Source organism: Stenella coeruleoalba (assembly GCF_951394435.1).
Source record: "Stenella coeruleoalba genome assembly, chromosome: 3".
Taxonomy (NCBI): Eukaryota; Metazoa; Chordata; class Mammalia; order Artiodactyla; family Delphinidae; genus Stenella; species Stenella coeruleoalba.
Window position 1 is genome coordinate 151,524,417 of NC_137148.1, and position 23,461 is coordinate 151,547,877.

The 23,461-nt window shown below is 40.2% G+C and overlaps 2 protein-coding genes across 2 annotated transcripts in view; one reads left to right on the forward strand and one right to left on the reverse strand.

Annotated features, from left to right (window-relative positions):
• The window catches only part of LOC307183206 (metabotropic glutamate receptor 7-like), a 582,198-nt gene that overhangs the window by 520,237 nt on the left and 38,500 nt on the right, over window positions 1-23,461 (forward strand). The gene's annotated exons all lie outside the window — the stretch shown is intronic.
• Window positions 9-23,461, reverse strand: part of LOC307183197 (UDP-N-acetylglucosamine--peptide N-acetylglucosaminyltransferase 110 kDa subunit-like) — a 43,081-nt gene continuing 19,628 nt past the window's right edge. Inside the window, exons 4-5 of the mRNA XM_079915366.1 lie at window positions 4,518-14,091; window positions 9-3,897 (exon numbers count right to left, since the gene is read on the reverse strand). Of these exons, the coding sequence (XP_079771492.1) occupies window positions 10,942-14,091 (3,150 nt within the window). The 3' untranslated portion in view covers window positions 9-3,897; window positions 4,518-10,941. The remainder of the gene's footprint in view (window positions 3,898-4,517; window positions 14,092-23,461) is intronic.

The window sequence follows — 23,461 nt, forward strand, 5'->3', positions numbered from 1 at the left end:
CCATGTAATTCTGAAATTTGACAGTATAGTTTTCATATTCTAATGAGCTGAGTATTACCTTTGCAAGGATAGAACAATAAAATAAATTCATAATATTCTTGTGAGGTTTGCCCCTGGGGTGGATTACCATAACGGGGGGATATTTGAGCCTTTCCCCAAGTCATTAAAAAACCTCCAGCGAGCAGCCCCTTGTCCTCTCCAGGGAGTGGGGGGAAAGGATCTTTAATCATAATAATCCTGGGGGGAGAAATCTCAGAAATAAGACATCTGCTTCTGTGCCTTGTTGTTTTGCAGAATAGCAATGATTGCTTTAGCAGCTTCTATTGCCATGTGTGTACAATAAGTAAATGAACATAAAATTGAATGAACGCATAAAAGAAGGATAAACCCACCCAGCTTAACAAATCCACTCTCTCACCTGCTGTGCCCTGAAACATGAAAGAAAGAATCACGGGATCATAAGGATTAATAAAATAACAGTCTCTGTTAACAATATTGACAGAAGGTATAGGAAAATTTGTCTGATGTGGGACCAACAGCTTAACTGCTTAATCCTTTTTTTTTTTTTTAAGGGCAACTCATTCATTTATTGTTTAAAGATTGCAAGACAACTTCTGAATTTCTGTAGCACAGTTTAAATGTTTTACTTTTTTGATAAATCAGAGTATAATAGAAAAAACAATTCGTTTCCAGTAATATCTATATCTCTATTCAGAATTAAGTCTTCCACAGACATGTAACCTGGAAACAAAATCCTGTTACAATAAGCAAAGCTTCAACAGAGCTGCTACTTTTCGGGCCAGGGAAAGGTTCATCCCTATAGGAGGAGGATGTGCTATGTAAAATGGCTGCAAGGTCACAGCCTTGAGGGCGCTGGAAGTCTATTATCCTATCCCACATTAAGTAGTTTGGTGAACTTCCAACGTCCGTTCATCTGCAACCAAGCTGGCAAACTTTAACTGATATTTCAAGCAGGTAAAAAATAAATTAAAAGAAATCCTTACACTGATGTTCCTTGATTCACACTGTTAAATGGTTCATTAACATGTAATTCTGGCTAAGAATTACATTTGAGACTCCTTGCTCAGATTTTGGTTAACAGTACAAATCTTTGAGAAATTCAAGTTCTTATTAATCAATAATTTGTCAGCTAGGCTACATTCAGGCATCAGCTGCAACTACAGAATAGGTGCACTGCCTCAGCGCTTTGGAAAGACATAATCTAGAACACTACTAGCAGACAAAATATCTGTTACTAGACAGCACAGGTGCAGTACAGCAAGACAAAGACATATATTCATGTGTGCCGCGGACCAGCCGGAGAAAGAGGATTTCACCGCCCAGGGTCAGAAGGGAAGGGGTAAGGAACTGAAGTAGCACCGACGAATGGGGTCAGAAGGACCAAGACAACTGATGGTTGCAAGGCAAATTTTATTGCGCTACAGTTGCAGATTATCTAGACTAGAAAAAGGAAGGTTGCCAGATGGTGGTTTACATTACCTACAGACTGTCTCGGCTCAAGGTTAACTTCCCTGGGAGGAAACCCATAAACCCAGAAGCATCAAAAATAACCTGCATGTGCAGGGGGGAGACAGCTTTGCTTGTCTCATTTTACATTCTTTCTGATCTCTGGGCCCTGGTGATTTATCTCCCATGGAATGGAACAAGGAGGGGAACAAGTAGGGACAGCCCCTTCGAGCAGCGGGGGCATGCCTGGCATGTCTGTAGCCTGCTCTCAAGGCTGACTGCTTCCCACAGGTCTTTTTTATTTTTTAACTTTTGCTGCAAAATAATTCCATGAAGTTTAGTGCCGAGAGTAGTGTACTGTTGCATGAGGATACGAAACAGACATGAGATTATTATCAATAATAGGCAAATTATGGCCAGGGTAATAAATCCTGACAACCTTCCAGTAATCCAAGACTGAGGGTTTAACCACTTTAAATGATCCAGTAAAGTTTGAATTACATCTTCTGGCGAAACATCATCAAGATGTGTATTTTGTATATCCTGAATTTCAGCATTTAATTTCTTAAGATCAAGACTAATATTATTATCTGACCAAACACTCAGCAGATGCATTTTTACTTTTTCCCATTCCCAAATACAGTCACTGTACTTTTAAGGAGTAACACACATCCATGTATACTTTGCATGACAAGCTAAACGCATCCTCAATTTTAATGCTGCCATCTGATCTCCAATCCCCAAAATTGCGTTTTTAAATTCATCTAACTTGTTATTAATCCGTAAATATATGTGACTTTGTAAAGATAAAGCAAGACTGGTATGTTGAGATAACTGATTAGCAAAGTGAGCATGATTAATACTCTGTGAAAGAGCAAGACCGGCAGTAGCCACAGTAGCAGACAGAGCAGCCGACGCAAGTAAACTTACTATTAGCCACCCAAGAAAGCGTCTCCTCTGCAAGGCTTTAGAGACTTCCACCCATGCCTGTACTCCAGTATCTTCATACCAAGGTTCTCTCAGATGTACAGGCACCATAACATACATGGGTTGCTTTAGTATAAGCACAGATTGCGTTCCTGCAGAAGGGAACATACAACTGCTAAAAATACAATTAACACAGCTAATATTATATCCTCCTTTGGAAGAATTACCAATGTTAATAGAACCACACAAACGTGTATATGGAGAAGCAACACAAGTTATAACAGGTGTATTGGAATAAGTTAGAGCTAGTTTCCATATATCCCAGTTCTTTTGAAATGTGATAAACCTATCTATGATGGGAAAAGAAGAGATAAGAATTGACACCTTGGTATAATCTATAGTACACCATATTTGGTTATTATTCCAAGATGCATTGCAATGTTCAAAATTGGATCCAGGAAAGTTAACGGTCGTAAGGGGAGGCAATTGATTTTTTGATTTTCTGTTAAGCAAGTAACCTTACGTCCAGCTATAAGTATCCCTTGTCCTCCAAGTAAACGCTTCATACAGAAATAATTTCCTGAATCTTCACCTGTAACCTTGGCTATAGTAATAGCGGAATCCCTAAGTGGTGAGGCGTATGAGATTCGACCTCTAATATTAATAGGTTGCCCATTTTATACCAAATGATGGTATCCTTAAGATCCTCTCGTCGGCTGGTAGCCGGGCATGTAAGAGTAATGTTGGTTCCTGTAAAACGAAGGATGCCTGGAGAGCCTGACAAACTAATTGATTGATCCGTTCCCTCATAAACATCTGTATGCTCATAACTAATAGCCTTTACACATCCAGTTTCCAGATTCAATGGGCTAAGACAGACAGGATGGGTACTAAACCAGTTAGTATAATTTACAGACATATTGATTTGTTTTATATTCCCAATAAGAGGCCCATAAACACTTATCATTGTAAAATACAGGAAACTCTGCTTCAGACCAAGATATGGGTTGTAATAGTGGAGGATAAGGTACATAGGCCCAGTAAGTTGCTGCATTAACAAAGGGAACACATGAAATGGTTGCCAACATAACCAAAAATAAAGTTACAGGTGTAACAGGATTATTCTGTTGTTTCACTGACTCTTGAGCTCATGAAACCAGTTGTTTAATTTGTCCCCAAGTTGGAACATCACTCCTTTGAGTCGTCCTGGCAAGTGCTCTCCTCTTCTTCTTCTTTTTCTGAATCAACACTGTCAAATTTTCAGGAGAGGTGCAGAGCTTCTTCATCTTCTGAACTAGGTGAGCTGTGGCGAGCCATCTATTTGCTTGACTAAGCGCTCAGGAAGCCAGCAAGGTCCAGGCACTGATCTGGGAAGGATACACACGTGACCACGTCCCCAAATCAACACAGGATCAGGACCACGCCAAGTGCTGGTTAACGGATCTTTCCAGAGGACCTCCGGAGATTGAGAGGCCAATCTTGGCTCAGCCACCAACCTTCCCCCTGCAGAGCAGCCAAATTTGTCAACAGTGAGAACATTTAAAATAAACAGAGCATGATTTATAAGGTTATGTGGCGTTGTTCTATACAATTCCCCCCTTTTTATTTTTTCAATAGTTAGCTTTAAAGATCTATTTGCACGTTCTATAATACGTTGTCCTTGAGGGTTATGTGGAATGCCTGTAATATGGGTAATTTTGTAATGAATTACAAAATGTTGCAAAAGCAGCGGGCCCATTATCTGTTTTAATAATTTTGGGAAGGTTCATGAAAGCAAAACAGTGTAATAAATGAGTGATAACGTGTTTAGTAGCTTCTCCGGTCTGTGCTGTAGCACAGAGGAAACCAGAATAAGTATCGATAGTGACATGAACAAACTGTAATTTCCCAAAAGACGGAATACGAGTAACATCCATTTGCCATAAATGTCTAGGTAATAATCCACGAGGATTAACAACATAATGTGGAACAGGAAGGTGAGGTAAGCATTGTGGGCATTGCTTAACAATTTGTGGGGCGGCTTCACCAGTAAGGGAAAATTGTGCGTGCAATGTAGCCGCCGACTGACGGTGTAAAGCGTGCAACGGCTGTGCTGCTTGTGAAGCAGTTTGATCATAACTTACCGTAATATGAGGGTGTCCAGGACATGGACCATGAGTATCAAGAGTATGAAGATAATGAATGCAGTACATTAGCCATTCTTGACAGCATGATGAACGGAAAGGAGGAGTACGGTAAATTGGGACCTGTCCTGCTTTAGAGAAAAGAGATTGAGGAGGAGGAGTAACTTCAACTCTATTCTTGGGAGGAAAATGTACAGGATAAAGATCACGTTTAGATCGAGTTAAAACATCTGCAGTCGCATTAAGTTTAGTCAATGGACCAGGCAAGTTAGAATGAGCACGGATATACAGACCTGCAACAGGACCATCATGGGAACGAATAAGCTGTTGAAGCAAACAAAAAGAGGATGATAATTCAGGGTCATTAGTATGTCCTATGCTCGCAGTCTCCAGAAGAAATCACAAGCTAATAAGATATTTACTATCAGAAAACAAATTAAAAGATATAGAAGGCAAATGTTTAAAAGACATAATGACAGCATACAGTTCAACACGTTGAGCTGAAGTCAAGGAAGTTTCTTTAACGAGGTTTGTTCTGTGGTCAATGATTACAGTAGCCACTCCTGAAGAAGAACCGTCCGTAAAAACCAAAGGTACATGAGGAACAGGCTGTTGCCTAATTATAGAAGGAAAGATATGAGTTAAGTTTGCTGAATTGGATCAATTTATCAGCAGGGTAATGGCGTTCCAAGGTACCTGAAAATCCTGCAAGAGCAAGACCCCATTCATTACTATGTTGAAAAAGCCAATTTTGTTGACTAACTGAATAAGGGATAATAATTTGAGAAGGTTCTATACTTATAGGTTGTAAGCATCTAGTTCTACCTTGCATTATTAAATTACTAATAAGTTCATAATAAGGGTTAATAACTTTAGAGGGTGTAGTTTTCATATGAATCTATTCAATAATTCCAACAGTTTGCCATAAGACGGCAGTAGTCACGTGAGGAGTTGGACAAATTATTAAGAAAATTGGAAGGTGAGTATGAATTCTAGTTAATTGTGTAGAACTGATAGATCTACTGACTATTTGTAAAGCTTGAAATCCTTCTGGAGTCATAGAGCGTGAAGAAGAAGGATCTGAGTCACCTTTAAGAATATCAAACAAAGGCTGTAATTGAGCAGTAGTAAGTTTTAAGGAAGGCCTTAGCCAATTAATATCTCCAAGTAATTTTTGAAAAGCATTTCATGTTTTTAAATTATCAACTCGAATTTGCAGTTTTTGAGGCCTAATAGTAGTGTTATCAATATATTTTCCCAAATATAAAAATGGAGATTGTCTTTGAATTTTTTTGAGGCAGTGACCAAGCCAAATGATTGTAAGGACTGTTGTAAAAATGGAAAAGCAGTCTCTAATAAAGAAATATTATCAGTGGCTAAAAGCATATCATCCATATAATGTATGAGATATAACGATGGAAACCTTTTTCTCACAGGAGTCAAGGCCTGAGCCACATATTTTTGGCATAATGTAGGACTATTTGCCATGCCCTGAGGCAATACTTTCCATTGAAATCTCCTCATGGGTTCCTTAAAATTTAAGGAAGGCAAGCTAAAAGCAAAATGTTTTCTATCTTCAGGAAACAAAGGAATAGTGAAAAAACAATCTTTTAACTCTATAACTAAAAGATGATAATTGTGTGGTATGGCTGTTGGAGAGGGTAGGCCTGGTTGAAGAGCTCCCATTATTAGCATAGTTTTATTAACAGCTCTTAGATCCTGTAATAACCTACATTTTCCAGATTTTTTCTTGATAATAAAAATAGGAGTATTCCAAGGACTACTGGAAATTTCTAAATGCCCTAATTGTTCCAGTACTAATTGTTCTGCAGCTTCTCATTTCTCCTTTGTGAGGGGCCATTGGTCCACCCATACAGGGTCATCAGTCAGCCAAGTAATTGGATCAGCAGTGAGTGGAGAATCCAAGGCGCCTAAGAAAAACCCAAACCTTGTCTATCATTTTTTATTTTCACATCAATAGGACTGACAGTTCCTTGTTGATTTGTTCCCAGCCCTTTTGTGGGAAGAAATCCTTGATACAACATCATATTAGAGACTTGAGAGTTTGGACTATAAAGTAATACTCCCATTTCTTTTAATATATCTCGGCCCCAGAGGTTTAAAGGCAGCCCAGGCAAAACATGAGGCTGGAAATATCCTGAATGGCCCTCACTATCTTGCCATAAAAAAAAACTGACTACTTTGCATAGGAGAAGAACTTTGTCCTATTCCGTGAAGTTCTGTAATAGTAGGACTAATGCGCCAACGTTTAGGCCAGTGTACCTGCGTCATAACAGAGACATCAGCTCCAGTGTCTAACAAACCTGAAAAAACCTTTCCATTAATGGTTCATTTCATTTCTGGACGTTCTTTCCCTATCTTCTGAATCCAGTAGGCAGCATTAGACGATCCAAAAGCCTTTGTTTCTCTCTTTTGATGTTGTAAAATTTGTCCATGAGGTACAAAGGGCAAAAGTAGCAATTGTGCAATTTTATCACCAGGAGAAATAGTTATTATATTTTTAATAGTTTGTGCCATGACTTTTATTTCTCCTTCGTAGTCAGAATCTATGACTCCTGGCATAACAGTTAAACCTTTCATGGCGACGCTACTTCTTCCCAATAATAGTCCCATCAAACCCTTGGGTAAAGGTCCACAGATGCCCGTAGAGAGGGCCTGAGGACCCATTTCAGGAGTTAATACATATCGGGCGGAGGTACTGAGCTCCAGTCCTGCGCTTCCTGGTGTTGCTCTGGAGAGCGAGGATATTGTATGTTTTTGTTTTTGGTTAATGTCTGATTGATAATTTGAGGAGGATACACAGACATTGCCCTTATTATTTGTTGGGGCCGGGGAAGGCCCCGGGAGGAGTTCCCCGACAGTGGTGGCCCATCCTTGTGGGCCACTGAGCAACAATCTTGTGCCCAATGTTTTCCCCTATTGCATGTAGGGCATAAACCAGGGATTTTCTGACCATCTGGAGGTTTCTGAGTAGGGAAGGAAGGACTAGGGTTAGAATTAAAAGATCTACATTCTCTAGCAAAAGGACCTGCCCTTTCCGCATTTAAAACAAGTCTTTGTTTTCTTTTGATTGTTTTTAAACCCCACGTTAGTTAATGCTGCAGCCACAGCAGCACCCTGTATATAAGTAGGCCCAATGTCTGCACAAAGGCGAATATAATCCTCCAATGTTCCCCGTTTTCTCCAAGGTCGAATCGCAGCCTGACACTCATTATTAGCATTTTCAAAAGCAAGTTGCTTAACTACAATTGTACCAGTGAGTCCGTCCACAATGAGTCTCCCCACCGCCTGTGACAACCTATCTACAAAATCAGCGTATGGTTCATCAGGTCCCTGTCTAAGTTTTGAAAGATCTTCAGTTTTGTGTGTAGAAGGACATTTCCTCCAGGCTTGTAATGCCAAATGATTTATTTGAGGATAAGCAACAAAGGGATAAGTTAATTGATCTTGTAAAGAAAGATATTGTCCTTCCCCAATCAGCATATGATAATCAACTGGAATATTATGGGCAGCATTCTTTTCTGCTTGTTCAGCAGCCCGTTCATAAAAATCAAACTTCCATATTAAATAATCTCCACCATTTAAACAAGCTCGTGCAATAGACTTCCAATCAGCGGGGGGAAGAGCTTCTCCTGTCAACCATAGCAGTAGTAAAAGGAGCAGTGGGCCCATATTGAGCACAGGCAGATTTTCAATCTTTCAAAACTTTCAAAGGGAGAGCCTGATGCTCCCTAGTAGCTTGTTGAGGATTATTAGGACCAGGTCTTTCTATGACGGGACAACAGAAAATAGGATCTTCTCCTCGTTTTATTGCTCCTTGTACAGCGCGCTGCAAGGGACTCAGCATTTTTACAGATGTAGATTTTTGAGGAAGACAGTCCTTATTAACCTGCAGCTTTTTCACTGACTTATCTATCACAGCCATTAGAAAACCATCCTCAGGATAGTTCTCTCTTTTATGTTTACAAGCCTCATCTGTTAAGTCAAAATGTTCCTCTTCATCTAAACTATTGAAATTAATTAGCTCTTTCGGTTTAGGAAGTGGCGACACAGTAGTTAATACAGTCTCTCCTTCTGTCAGAGGCTTATGTTTTTCTGACTTTACATTCAAATCAACACTATCATGAGAAGAATCTAAACATATTTTTATCAGACTCCACAAACTATATGTAACAACAGGAGTATGAGTAGGCCCTCGAGACTCGTAATAATTTTTTAAATCTTCTCCAACTTTCTGCCAGATTTCTATGTCACCAGAGCCACCATCAGGAAACCAGGGAGATGCACCATGGATATGCTGTAAAAATTCAGTCAACAATAAAGTTCAGAAACTTTATTACCCCGAGCTTTAAGCATCAAAAGTAAAACCTGAGCAAATAATTCATACATCTTTGAGCCCTTTTGCCCCATCTTATTTTACTTCTGACTATTGCCTTATGCCGCTATTCGTTTCACTTTTACTGGTGGCCACACATATTTTGCATAAGCGTTCTCTTACCTGCACTTTCTTTTTCTTTTAATTGCCTTCACGCTTCAGGTCCCTGTTCGAGTGCCACTTGCCGCGGACCAGCCGGAGAAAGAGGATCTCACCGCCCAGGGTCAGAAGGGAAGGGGTAAGGAACTGAAGTAGCACCGACGGGTGGGATCAGAAGGATCAAGACAACTGATGGTTGCAAGGCAAATTGTATTATGCTACAGTTGCAGATTATCTAGACTAGAAATCGGAAGGTTGCCAGATGGTGGTTTACATTATCTACAGACTGTCTCGGCTCAAGATAAACTTCCCTGGGAGGAAACCCATAAACCCAGAAGCATCAAAAATAACCTGCATGTGCAGGGGGGAGACAGCTTGCTTGTCTCATTTTACATTCTTTCTGATCTCTGGGCCCTGGTGATTTATCTCCCATGGAATGGAACAAGGAGGGGAACAAGTAGGGACAGTCCCTTCGAGCAGCGGCCGCATGCCTGGCATGTCCTTACCTGCCCTCAAGGCTGACTGCTTCCCACACGTATGTTGCCTTGTTTAAGCCTCAAGCCCTCGATCCTTTGTTGAAATACAATAATTTCATTCCTATGGTTTTCAATACCAAAAACTCAACCTCCAGGAGGGCTAAAGTCTAATTTGTACTCCAAACCAAGTAGCAGTGCAGTTCGCTACTACTGAGACTGAATCCATAAAGACTTCAAGACCACGTCCAGAAGACAAGTTATTATATATAATACCCTAGAAGGTCTGAAACATAATTATCATATACATAGCTGGTCCTTCAGAGCTTTTTACCTATAACATGTTTTTTGATGAAAGTTATTTAATGTACTGGAGATAACTGTGACTTACTGATCAAATATTTGAATACTTATACTTACCTGGGATTTCATTTCTGCTGAAAGAAAAAGGAAGAACAGGACTCACTAAAACAAACAAACAAACATTAGAAATGAAAATAAAAATCTTAACACACACTATCACTTTTGGAAGCAGCATAGAGGGGCAGTCAACGGTAAAACACTGGTGAAATAGGTCAACACTCTAGGCCAAAAATCCATTATTATTATCATCAGTGACAGTACCACAACTGTGCCCTTCAGAATTAATAATCACTCCTAAGAATCTTCATTTGGCACCAGATGATGCGGTTAAGAGAAACACTCTGGGAGGTTTTGAATCAGACTTGTTTTTTTGTTAGCCAAGTTACAGGAGAATTTTTAAAGTGGGGGGAAGGGAAGAAGGAAACGGACCAGGAAAAGAATTTAAGCCATCATCTATAAACCAACAAAGCACTGATAGTTCCGAACATTATGTCAGACACTAAAATGACTGATATAAGCTCAAGTGGTTTACAAAACCTATAAAAAGACTACACCAGCAAAGTCCCCATTTATCTGTAGAGTTCAGAAACTAAAACAAGGAATATTTTAGCTTAAAAGCTTATCTCAAGAGAATCATACACACTTCACATGAATAAAAATACCTGAAACCAAACATTTTTAAAAGCTCCAATACCCAAAATATAAAGAAAAATATTAATTCAGAAGACTCAATCAATCCATGATAATCACAAAACGGCTGGGCAATCTCTATCTCCCTTCCACACTAACCATCCATCCCATGGAAGACCAAGGGAGATCAGACCTTCCAGACTTACCTTCCAGACCTTCCAGACACCTGGCTGCTGCAAAATTCTATGGAGACTCCTTGTGGAACAGCAGTTTCCCATCTCTTGTGTCTCTCCCTATCATGATCATGATCATGCAGGAAGCAAGTCTGGCTGTGCTATTTCTTATCATTGTCTGTCACCCATCTGCAGCATGGTATTGTACAGATAAGGAAAAAGTAGTTCCCTTTCCCCCAGAAGGTTGAGGCTCAGGTACAGGGTAATTCTCCTGTGCACACAGTCATTATTTAGGCCGACTCAGTGACTTCAACAGGCTTAATCATGTGATCAGGTTTGTTGCCAGCTGCGTAATGCTCCCACATCTGTAGATAGAGCCGCTCTAGGTCCATTGTGTATTGCTTGGTGTTGAACAGAGGGCTAGATGTTCTCTGCTTCCAGACTTTGCCACGAATTTTCTTCAGGTATTCTAGATCAGTTCCCAGTTTCACAGCTATGTCTTCATATTCTTGTCTATTTTGAGCAATAAGCTCAAGACAGCCTAAACAAGTGAGCTGGGAAGCTGCAACTCGGGAAGCAAGAGTCTCTCCTGGCATAGTCACCACGGGTGTCCCTGACCAAAGGACATCCATCCCTGTGGTGTGTCCATTACAGAGTGGAGTGTCCAAGCAGACATCAGCCAGCTGGCCTCTCCGAACATGTTCCTCTTTAGGAGCAACAGGTGAAAAAATGATACGGTTCTGGGGAAGGCCCATATTTTGTGCATACTGTTGAATATTAGGTTCTCCTACTGCTGGAAAACGCAACAGCCACAGTACACTATTGGGAACACGCTTCAGAATATTTGCCCACATCTGCAAAGTAGATGGGTCAATTTTATATAACTGATTGAAGTTACAGTACACAATGGCATCTTCCGGTAACCCGTACTGAGAACGTGTGGTTACAATAATGGTACGGGGAACCTCCTCTCCAGTGGCAGCCTTAATGTTGATCTGGGTAGTTGCCAGTCCATTGCTAAGACTGAATCCATTAATTGTTATCTGAATTTGTCCTCTGTTAATCATTTCAATAACTGCCTCTGCAATAGTATTCATAGGAATGACAGGCATATTAAGAGCCGTATTACTGCTGTCTGCGTTGTCTCCTCCATCAGGACATTTCATCTTGACAATCTGCACATCTGGGAGACTATCAAGAAATGCTTTGAGGTCGATGCCGTTCAGCACAATCCGATTGTCATAAATGTGCCCATTGGACTGAAAATCGATGACTGCCTTCTTCTTCAGGTGAGGGAACATATTAGCATGATCGCCAATAAAGAAAGTATGGGGCATATAAGCCAGTTTCTCAGAATACTGCTCAGCAACTTCAGCAGGTGAAGTTTCCTGATCAGTGATGATATAATCCATGAAAAACACGCCACTGGTCCCAGGGTAGCCCAGCCACATTGCCTGAATAGGAGCTGGCCTGAGAGCAAAGAGTTCATTTCGAGCACCCCTGGTATAACCATTCATATTTACAAGGATATGTATACCATCTTGATGGATGCGATCAGCTGCTTTCCCATTGCATGGAATCTGAGAAAGATCAATGAAATGATGGGCTTCTGCCATCACCTTCGCTCGGAAGTTTGTGCCATCATCTGGGCTCAGGGCATAACAGAATACCTCAAATTTATCAGGATTGTGCATGCCTGGAATAGACTGCATAAGATGAGAAGTAGGATGATTCCCAAAGTCAGAACTCACGTATCCTACACGCAGTCGACCATCACTGAGCTTCAAGTCTTTTGGATGTTCGTACGGTGGTTTATGAAGGACACCGATCTCATCCAAGCAGAGGTTCCCGTGGCTCTCAGCAATAGCCTTCCTGAAGCCATGAGAAAGAGGATAGAGCATACTATGATGAGGCTGCACAGAAGGCAACCTATTCTTCTCCAGCTGGTCAGCCACAATGCTGACCAACTTCTTCATTCGCTCATCATAGTCTGTCCAATCACAGACAATCTGCAGGCAATGAGCCAAATCACAATAAGCGTCAGGAAAATCAGGTTCAAGCTTCAGAGCAGTGCGATAAGAAGCAATTGCTTCTGGAATATTCCCTGAATACTTGTGAATGGAAGCCAGATTGCTGTGGGCATCCGCAAGTGCAGGGTTAATCTGAATGGCACGAGTATAACACTGCAAGGCTCCCTGAACATCCTGCATCTCCTTTAGAGTGTTTCCCATGTTACAGTAGGCATCAGCAAAGGTAGGACTGATTCGAACAGCCTCCTTATAATGCATCAGAGCTTCCTGCAGTTTTCCCTGCTGCTGCAATACACTTGCTAAATTTGAATGGGCAACAGCAAACTCTGGGAAGACTTCTAATGCTTTACAGTACAAGCGAACTGCCTCTTCAATGTTCCCCTGGTCTCCTTTGATATTGGCTAGGTTATTCAGAGAGTCTGCATGGGTGGGACACAGCCGCAGAGCTGTATTATAACAATCTTCTGCTTCGGCAACACTGCCCTTCTCTTCCAGAGCGTTGGCTAGGTTGCAGTAAGCATCAGGGAAATGTGGTTGCAATTCAATAGCTCGCCTGTAGGTGTCTATTGCCAGATCTATCAGGCCTTGCTCATAGTATACACAAGCCAGGTTGGCATGTACCACTGCATGATTTGGGCTCAAGCTTAGGGCACAAAGGTAAGCTGCCACAGCTCTGTCAAAAATCCGTGCCTCTTTCAAGACATTTCCTAAATTGATATAAGCATCCAGAAAATTGGGGTCAAGCGTGACAGCCTTTTCAAAGTGATGAATTGCAAGCCAAATCTCCCCTTGTGCATTGAAAACACAGCCAAGATTACTCCAAGCTACTGCAAAGTTCGGTTGCGTCTCCATTGCTTTCAAATAACATGCCTTGGCTCCTTCCAAGCGACCCAGGGCTTTGAGCAGGTTCCCCAGGTCACTGCGAACACAGTACAAATCAGGATTGCACTGAAGAGCAGAGACGTAAGCTTGTACTGCCCCTTCCATGTCGCCTGCTGCTACCAAAGCGGCTGCCAGGTTAATATAACCATCGATGAAATCTGGTTTGAGATGCAATGCATGCCGGTAATGCTCAATTGCTTCCTGCAACTGCCCTCTTTCCTTGTACACATTCCCCAAATTCGAATAGGCTTCTGCCAGAAGAGGGTTCTGTTTAATTGCCAGAGTACTAAAGTGGGCAGATCTGTCCAGCCTTCGACACTGGAAGTGTAGAGATGAAAGTAATAAAAGTACTCCAGTATTGTCTGGCTCTTGTCTCCACAGCTGCATGCAGTGTCTCTCAGCTGCCTCAAAATCTCCTGCCTGATACTCTCGATGTACCAACTCAGCTAACCCTTGGAAGGAAAGCATACGTTTCGTTGGTTCTGTGCTGTCGGCCACGTTGCCCACAGAAGACGCCATCTGGAGCTTCTGGAGAGAGTGAGAAAAGGGGGTAATTGAGTCCCGCTGCCGCCACTACTGGCAAGAATGTTTCTAGAGGTAGCAAATATGAGGGCAGCAGCCGTACCACTGCTTTGGCAGGCTTAAGCGGCGGCGACAGTTACAGGCACCGAACCTTAGGAACTCTGGTTGGCCATCTACCTCTCACGCTCTTGACATCTTAATTCTTAACCCTGCCCTCTTCCACCATTTTTCTCCTAATCAGGGAATAAAAATTACCTATACACTTGCCTTAGAAGAAATCAAAAGTCAGTAGTCCAAACACTTTTTAAAGTTTTGTTTTCTGTCCAGTTGGAAAGGAAATACATGATTGACTTTACTTCATCATTCATATAGTCAATGTGGAAAACATTAGGGCCGTGAATTTCAATACAGTAAGATCAGAAAATTTTAAATTGGCCTTCCCAAACCACTAATAAGTAACCAATGTTGTATATAATGCTAAAATCTTAGAGACTGAGTTTGATATTTTAAAAGTTCTGAAAAGATTAGCTAATTTCTCCTCATCATACTTCTCATGCCTCAAACCTGAGTATTACTTTTTTAAAATTAAATTTATTTATCTTTATTTATTTATTTTTATTTTGGCTGCATTGGGTCTTCAATGCTGCGTGCAGACTTTCTCTAGTTGTGGCGAGCGGGGGCTACTCTTTGTTGCGGTGCCTGGGCTTCTCATCACAGCAGCTTCTATTGTTCTTCCACAACTCTATGGGTTCCTTTTTAGGTCCTATGAAGAACCCTAGAAATTAGTTCATGGAATTATAAGTTTTTGCAAAATTGTCAAAGGTGGGATATTTTAACTTCCATCAGGTAAGACCAGCGTCTCTTTCTTTGCCAATTTTCCTTCTATCATATTCCGCTATGTTGGATCATATTGGAATGGCCACAGGCTTTTTTGAAATCTGGCTAAGGAGATTTTCTTTTTTCTGTGGTACGCGGGCCTCTCACTGTTGTGGCCTCTCCCGTTGTGGAGCACAGGCTCTGGACGCACAGGCTCAGCGGCCATGGCTCACGGGCCTAGCCGCTCCGCGGCATGTGGGATCTTCCCGGACCGGGACACGAACCTGTGTCCCCTGCGTCGGCAGGTGGACTCTCAACCACTGCGCCACCAGGGAAGCCCTAAGGAGATGTTTTAAGTGAGGCTATTATGTGATTTTCAGACACCGCCATATGTAATTGACTATATACTATCGCATTACAGGAATAACTTCCAGTACTCATACTGACTACTCTACTGACTTAACCTAGCACAAGACACAGAAGCATAAGGACAAAACCCACCTTACAATATAGCCATGTCTTGCACTTCACAGCTCTCAAAGCATGTGCGTTTGAAGAAGAAAAAAACAACTGAAAAGTACAAAACCAGAAGCTAATCTGTGGAAAATTATTTCAATCATCAGGCATGTGAAAGATAAGTCAAAGATTCAGTTCTCATCAATGCTTAGTCAAAATGGAAATTTTCTTCTGTCAAGAATATACTCCAGGGGCTTCCCTGATGGCGCAGTGGTTAAGAAGCCGCCTGCCAATGCAGGGGACAAGGGTTCGAGTCCTGGTCCGGGAAGATCCCACATATCACGGAGCAACTAAGCCGGTGTGCCACAACTACGGAACCTGCACTCTAGAGCCCATGAGCCACGACTATTGAGCCTGCGAGCCACAACTACTGAAGCCTCCGTGCCTAGCACCCGTGCTCTGCAACAAGAGAAGCCACCGCAATGAGAAGCCTGTGCACCGCAACAAAGAGTAGCCCCCAGTCCCTGCAAGTAGAGAAAGCCTGCGCACAGCAACGAAGACCCAACACAGCCAAAAATAAATAAATGAATGAATGAATGAATGAATGAATATACTCCATCAACAATGTGTGTAATGGAATGGTATGAATGAGTATTTTATCAGAATCCCTGTAATGCACAAACCTATAGCAGTACTGAGATCAGTAATGCATTTATAATAGTAAATACTTATGAGGAAGTAATCCATAGAGGTTTTCTCAAAGTTAACAATGAAAATTAATGTGACATTATCAATAATAAATTGTGAAGCTGAAATAAACTTTTCTAAACTATTAATAACTAGAAGCAAATTCTAATCAACCATGCTACAAGAAATCTATGTCTAAAAACTACGAAGTTTATTTCTTAAAATTTTATTTCGAAAATACATAAACTGTCGTATGAGGAGGCAGTTAAAGAATATATAGCTAAAAGAGTGGGGGAAAAGTTTTATAGAGACACATCTGGCAGTAGTTAATTTTTAAATGTCATTTTTCTAGATTTTGTGACACCTATAGTATTGATATTTGAAAGCATTTAAAAAATTGTAATTTGAAGATTTGCTACTTCCAGGTAGAATAAAATATTTTGAAGCAAAACAACGTTTCCACTGAGAAAAACAAAAAAAGCCAAATAAAATAGCCAGCATTCAATCAAAAAGTTCTAGACAAACCAAGAGATAGAATCATATGGCTAAAATTCTAAGAACAGATAATACAAAAATATTTACATAAGATATTGTGTGTCTTTATCAGGAAAAGTCTTTATCAAGAAAAGACTTTAAAATCATCAGAATTAATATTATATTTTATTTATTTGTATATTATATTTATATATAGATATTTATATATTTATATAAAGAACTTAAAGATAAAGCCCTAGTTAAGGCAGTGACAATAGCAGTAGCAGTGGGAGTGAAAAGAAATGGTTATATTCAAGCATATTTTGTCAGGAAAAGTCCATGATCAAATGTCTGACTGCATACATGGGATGGATAGACGGAGTGGGAAAAATCAAAGTTAACTATAGAGGTTCTAGTGAAGATGGGGTTGCCGTCACCCAACCCAAGGGGCTGCGATCATCCCCAAGGTCTAGGAGACTCAAAGGGAAGGTCATGGTCAGAGGCAAAGTTAATTGGTGGGAAAATAAGACTCCCAGTCTCTCCATCTCCTTATACCAGTTTTTTTGGTAACATCTTTATTGGAGTATAATTGCTTTACAATGGTGTGTTAGTTTCTGCTTTATAACAAAGTAAATCAGTTATACATATGTCCCCATATCTCCTCCCTCTTGCATCTCCCTCCCTCCCACCCTCCCTATCCCACCCCTCTAGGTGGTCACAAAGCACCGAGCGAGCGCATCTCCCTGTGCTATGCGGAAGCTTCCCACTAGCTATCTATTCCTTATACCAGTTTTGTTTTTCTGCTCATATACGTAGCAGCATTTCATTCAAGGGGAAAGTCATTGATCTGACTGGTCAAATTAAACAACATAGTTCAAGGCACATTTACAGTGGTTAGTTCCTCCACAATTTAGAAAGTCACATTCATAATTTCCCTCTTCCTACACCGCGGAACACATTGGCCATTCCTCCAAAGTTTCCACTCCACAGAGTGGACCAGAGATGACGTGAGCCCAGAACTGAGAGCTTGGCATGAGATGGTGTCAGCCCCACGTAGAGCTCTGGCATAAATTATAACCCAACCCAGCTCTACAGAGAGCTCTGCATGGAATCCTGGGAGTAAACTCAGCCATAATAATGGGATTCTGTTTTTCATTTGCTTTTCTTCCTTGCTTAACTTTCCCTGGCCACTCTGACAAACAAACTTTCAGGCATTCCTGGGCCACTCACTAACTTTATTCCATTTAATCTCATCCAGATTCCCAAGAAAATTACTAACTATAAGGAGGGAAATTTGGAACATGGTAAGTGTTAGATGCCTGAAATATACAGGTCATTGAATCCAGTTAAGTAGCAAATTATCTGGATCTCAAATATGCCAGTAGAATAACAGACTAAGCTCAATTTAATGTACTCTTACTGGAGACACACGTAAATTCTGGGTCAATTTTGAAAAAGTTAAAAGGACATAGCTGAGATTAAAAGAAAGAAAGGAACACCTGCATGTTTCAGAAAGTAACAGAGAAATTAAATCCAGAGAAAGAAGAGCGGACTGATGTCTGTGGGTTCCGTTCCTTAGTATAGGCCTTATGTAAATAGGGGCTGGAGCTAGAAATCTAACATTACCTTGAGGCCAGGAATTTATAGACTCAGGATGGAACAATATTGAGAAGTTGGTACAGATATCCTACAGAAATTTCATGAGGAACTGCTTAGTCCATTAAGAGGGCCAAGGGCGGTGGTGAGGAAGATTGATATCTCTTGAAAACCTTCAGGTACAGAAAACATCAACACCTCTGAAAAGTAGGCCTCTCCTTCCCAGCGTTGTGATGGCCAGGTTGTCACTAACCTGTAAGGCCCTGTATGAATCAGAAACTGCAAGGAGAGTAATTCAAAGAAAAACAGATGCAGGATGGGTGTGGCAATAAATCCTAGGACCCTATCAGAAACAAAATTAAAACCACTCTAAAGGGAAATTTTAACAAACCAGAGCAGATAGTATCCTAACCAGAATAGAATAATAATTTTGAGGAAGTTACTTTAGTTATTTAAGTAATATTCAACATCCAGAGCAAAATTCCCTTAAGTACTGTACTGGTGGAAACTAGGCAGCACTATGGAGACAATAAAAAGGTGTTTACCATCAAAAAACATCAAGGTAAGAAAGATAATGTCTAATTTTTAATTATCCTGTGGTTTATTGAAATCTTTTGGAAACCCAAAATAGAGAAAACCTAGCAGGCAATGAAGACTTAAATATTTAGAGATTTATCAACTCATCTATAAAAGCTTTATTAATCTCTTCTTTTAATACCACTCCTGAGAGGTATAAATGTGTCCAGTGATAGGGTTGAAGAAGCCTGAGAGAATTTCAATTGTTTACTATTCTTGGTCAGCTATTAAGACCGTTCAGGAGCATCTTGATTTTCATGGCATCATCCAACAAAAAGCAGGATATTTTACAGAAAGTCCTGGTCCACTTTTTGGCTTGCTTTTGTGTTTACGTTTTTGGTTTTCTCACATTGGGCGGTACATTAGGCTACCTATTGCACACTCCCTCATTCATGCATGCATTCATTCAAACAATATTTACTGAGTTGAGATATTTAATTAACACCCAATAAATGATGTTTAGATGAATGAATGCGCTTTTTATCAAAGTAAGTGTAAGTACTGAGAAAAATTACAGAATGTATGATCCCAGCCCCACAAAAGCGTATAATTGTGTTGAGGATATAACATATGCTGGTGAAATAACTAATATATCATATTGGACAGTTTCTAAGTTCAAAAATGAGTTTTTGTAAATAATCAGAGCCTAAGGAGGACAAAGAAGGGACAGTTCATTATGGGTTGAGTCTATCAATAAATGTACATTTCAGATGAGATTTGAGATTGACCTTAAAGAAAGAAGAGGACTTAGATATATGAACAGAGAACAAAAAAGGCATGGTGATAGCATGTGCATGGATAGTGTGGCCAATATTTATGTTCTTCATTAAAGACAGTCAGAGATAACCCAAATGTAACTGTTTCCATGGGTCCATTCTCAGTATCCAAACAAAACAGCAAATCCTATCTTAGTAAAACTAATGAAAAACACAGTCTTTAACAAAGACATTGTGAAGGAAAGGGGGAGAGAAAGGCTTGCGTCCCACACCACACAACAAAACTTATTTAATTATTTGTTTCATTTTCTCCTTCTGAAAATTTCCTCTCCCTCTCTCTGTATGTCTCTCTTCTCCCACCACATCTGACCACACTCTACCAGCCACCTTTCCAGATCTTCCCAGAACTCTCCTAGTTTCATTATGCCACAAGTTAAACATCTCACAGGTCTCCAGGATGCATCCTCATCACTTATTCCACAAAGACAAACAAAGGACACTTCTCAGGATCAAGTTTCTTGGAAGGAAGAGGCCACGAGGAGTGATTATAAATAATATAAGGTGGAGAGCAGTGACTTAAAATACCATTTTTCCTCTTAGAATGTGAATACAGGGAACTTTGGGAAACTAGAAAATCTGGAAAGGATTCATTGATAATTATTTATTTTCAATGAATAAAATAAAATGTAATAATACGGCTAAACTCTGACAGATTAACTTTTTCAAAAGTTGCTTTCACACACCTTCACTATTGGGATGTTTGATAAACACATCTTTCTTCTTTCTTTGCAGATACTGGCACCAAACTTTCAAACAATAAGAACCTTCCCATAAGTCCCTTGCCAGGCAAGATTAAGGTATAACAATCCAAACAGATTTTTGAAGAAGATAACTGGTTGAAAGCACAGGAAAAGAGCTGGGTTTCTCTTTTTCAACAGTCACATAATGAGTAATGTGGGAATTGGTTTACAAAGTCTCTCTCCATGAGGGGCTAAGGTTAAGATTAGAACTTCTGAGGCCAGAAGAGCAAAATAACTACAACAACACACATATTTTCAAGAGCCGCCCTTTGGATGTGAGGGATTGATTTTTCCCACGCTTTCTTCAGCAGCCCAACTGGTGTCTTTAGTAAATGACATAAGAGAATACAGTGTGGCCAAGAAGGCTTAGATTTCCTTAGCCCCAAGTCAGATATTCTCAAGTGACTGTCCACTCAAATTAAAAAGAGAGATTTACAAGAGGAAACTGGATACAACTGAGTGTACTTTTATTTCAACCCTTTACCTGAATGTTTTGTTTTGATTTCAGTTCTCCACTGAAGTTGCCTACATTAATATATTTTTAAGAACATTTCCTTAAGTTGAAGTATTCATTCAGTATATTCATTTACTATAATTGAGAAAAGCCAAATGACTTAGGCAAATTCATTTCTATATTGCCACAGCAGTGTATTGTGAACTAAATGACACCTGGCAGTTCTTTACTCAGATACTAACTCAATTAGAAGGCAGAACAAGGATACCTACACATTCAGGGAAGGAAAGGTCACCTAGCCTCTGTAGCTGTCTTAGGTCTCTTATCATCACAGTAACAAACTGAAGACTAAAAACCATACGATCATCTCAATAGATGCAGAAAAAGCTTTTGAAAAAATTCAATATCCATTCATGGTAAAAACTCTCCAGAAAGTGGGCACAGAGGGAACATACCTCAACATAATAAAGGCCATATATGACAAGCCCATAGCTAACATACTCAATGGTGAAAAGCTGAAAGCATTTCCCCTAAGATCAGGAACAAGACAAGGATGCCCACTCTCACCACTTTTATTGAACAGAGTTTTGCAAGTCCTAGCCACAGCAATCAGACAAGAAAAAATAAATAAAAGGACTCCAAAATGGAAAGGAAAAAGTAGAACTGTCACTGTTTGCAGATGGCATGATACATAGAAAATCTGAACGACACCATCAAAAAACTATTCGAGCTCAAACATGAACTTGGTAAATTTGCAGGATACAACAGATTTCTATATATAAATTTTGTATTTCCATACACTCACAGTGAACTATCAGAAAGAGAAATTAAGGAAACAATCCCATTTACAATTGCATAAAAAAGAATAAAATACATAAGAATAAACCTGCCTAAGGAGGTAAAAGACCTGTACCCAGGAAACTATATGACACTCATAAAAGAAATGAAAGATGACACAACCAGCTGGAAAGATATACCATGGTCACGGATTGGAAGAATTAATATTGTTAAAATGACCATCATACCCAAGGACATCTACGCATTCAATGCAGTCTGTATCAACATATCAAGGGCATTTTCCACAGACCTAGAACAAATAATTTTAAAGTTTGTATGGAAACACAAAAGATCCTGAATAGCTAAAACAGTCTTGAGAAAGAAGAACACAACTGGAGGAATCATGCTCCCTGGCTTCAGACTGTGCTACAAACCTACAGTAATCAAAACAGTATGGTACCGGCACAAAAACATCCATCACTGGAACAGAATAGAGAGCCCAGAAAGAAACCCATGCACTTATGGTCAATGAATCTATGACAAAGGAGGCAAGAATATGCAATGGAGAAAAGTCTGGGCTTCCTTAGGGATGGTTTCATCAATTAATTTGTTTTCTTAAATGGACCATACTTTTCCATGTCTTCGTATACCTTGTGAGTTTTTTGGTTGAACATTTGGCTTTCAAATATTGTAATGTGGTGTCTATGGAAATCAGATTCTCCCACTTTCCCAGGGTTTTCTGAGCTTTTGATTGTTGAAGGCTGTAGTAGTCTGTTTGTTTAGGGACCTTTCCAAACTAGTTTTGCAATGACTGTACCCCTTATCGTATGTAGGCACTGAAGTCTCTGTTCCTTTAGTTCATGTTTAGCTAATGTTTTGACAGAGATGTCCTTGAATTCCTGCACCTAAGACAAACAAAAACAAATATACACAAGCACATCCACATGCACACTCAAAACCACACACCTCTCCCCATTGTGCAGATTGCTGGATCACTCCTTCAACATTTAGCTAACCTGCACTGAGTTCAGGGCTCAGCCCATGGTAAAAGCTTAGAGACTCCTCTGGTGTTTTCAGAACATGCATCTTATCTTGAGTACGCATGTGGCTTTCTTAATTTCTCTGGACACATGTGTACTTTTTGTATGTTCTAAGTTCCCAAAGAATCTCCCCCAACTTTTGCTCCTGCATCTTATGTGGTCTATTGTATTTCAATGCACAGTCTTCTGCCCCAGCCATCTGTGCTTTGTCAGTTCACCTTGCACTTTTTTTGAGCAATGACCGCTGCTTTTCCAGACTGTGTTCCAGGTTAGCTAAGACAGAGATAAGCATCTTGTGTCAGTCCTTCAGGTAGCTCCCAGACAGGTTAGAACAGATACACATAATAATCCGAGAGTATGGGCTCTTCTGCTCCCTCCTGAAGCAGGATTGAGGGCCCCATACTACGAATGGTCTGCTGCTACTTTAAGACTATCACTGCGTTAAGACCCCACCACTTTAAGACCATCACTACACTAACAGTAGATGGGGCAAGGGCAAGTAAAAATGCCACAAAGCTTTCCTGCCATTTTCCAATTGCCTCTTCCCTGGTTCAGTATGTGTTTGGTTGCTGTAAATCTTTGCCTGATTTCAGGACTAAGAGAAACTCAAGGAACGCCACAACAAGAAACAGTATAATCAGACTCTCAGGTGCCAAAAGACAGAGAAAGAATCTTTACTCCCAAAGGAGAAAGAAAAAACAAATTTGTTACAAAGCAGGGATCCTCAAAAAGATTCATAGCTAATTTCCTATCTGAAACCATGGAGGCAAGAGGCCAGACATATTTAAAGTGCTGAAAGAAAAAAACTGCCCACCAAGAATTCTATATTTGGCCAAACTGGTTTCAAAACTTAGGGAGAAATTAACACATTCCCAGATGAACAAAGGCTGAGGGCGTTTGTTTTACAACTTCCTAACACTGCCCTATGACAAATGCTAAATTGAACCTTCAGGTTGAAATGAAAGGACACTAGACAGCAACTCG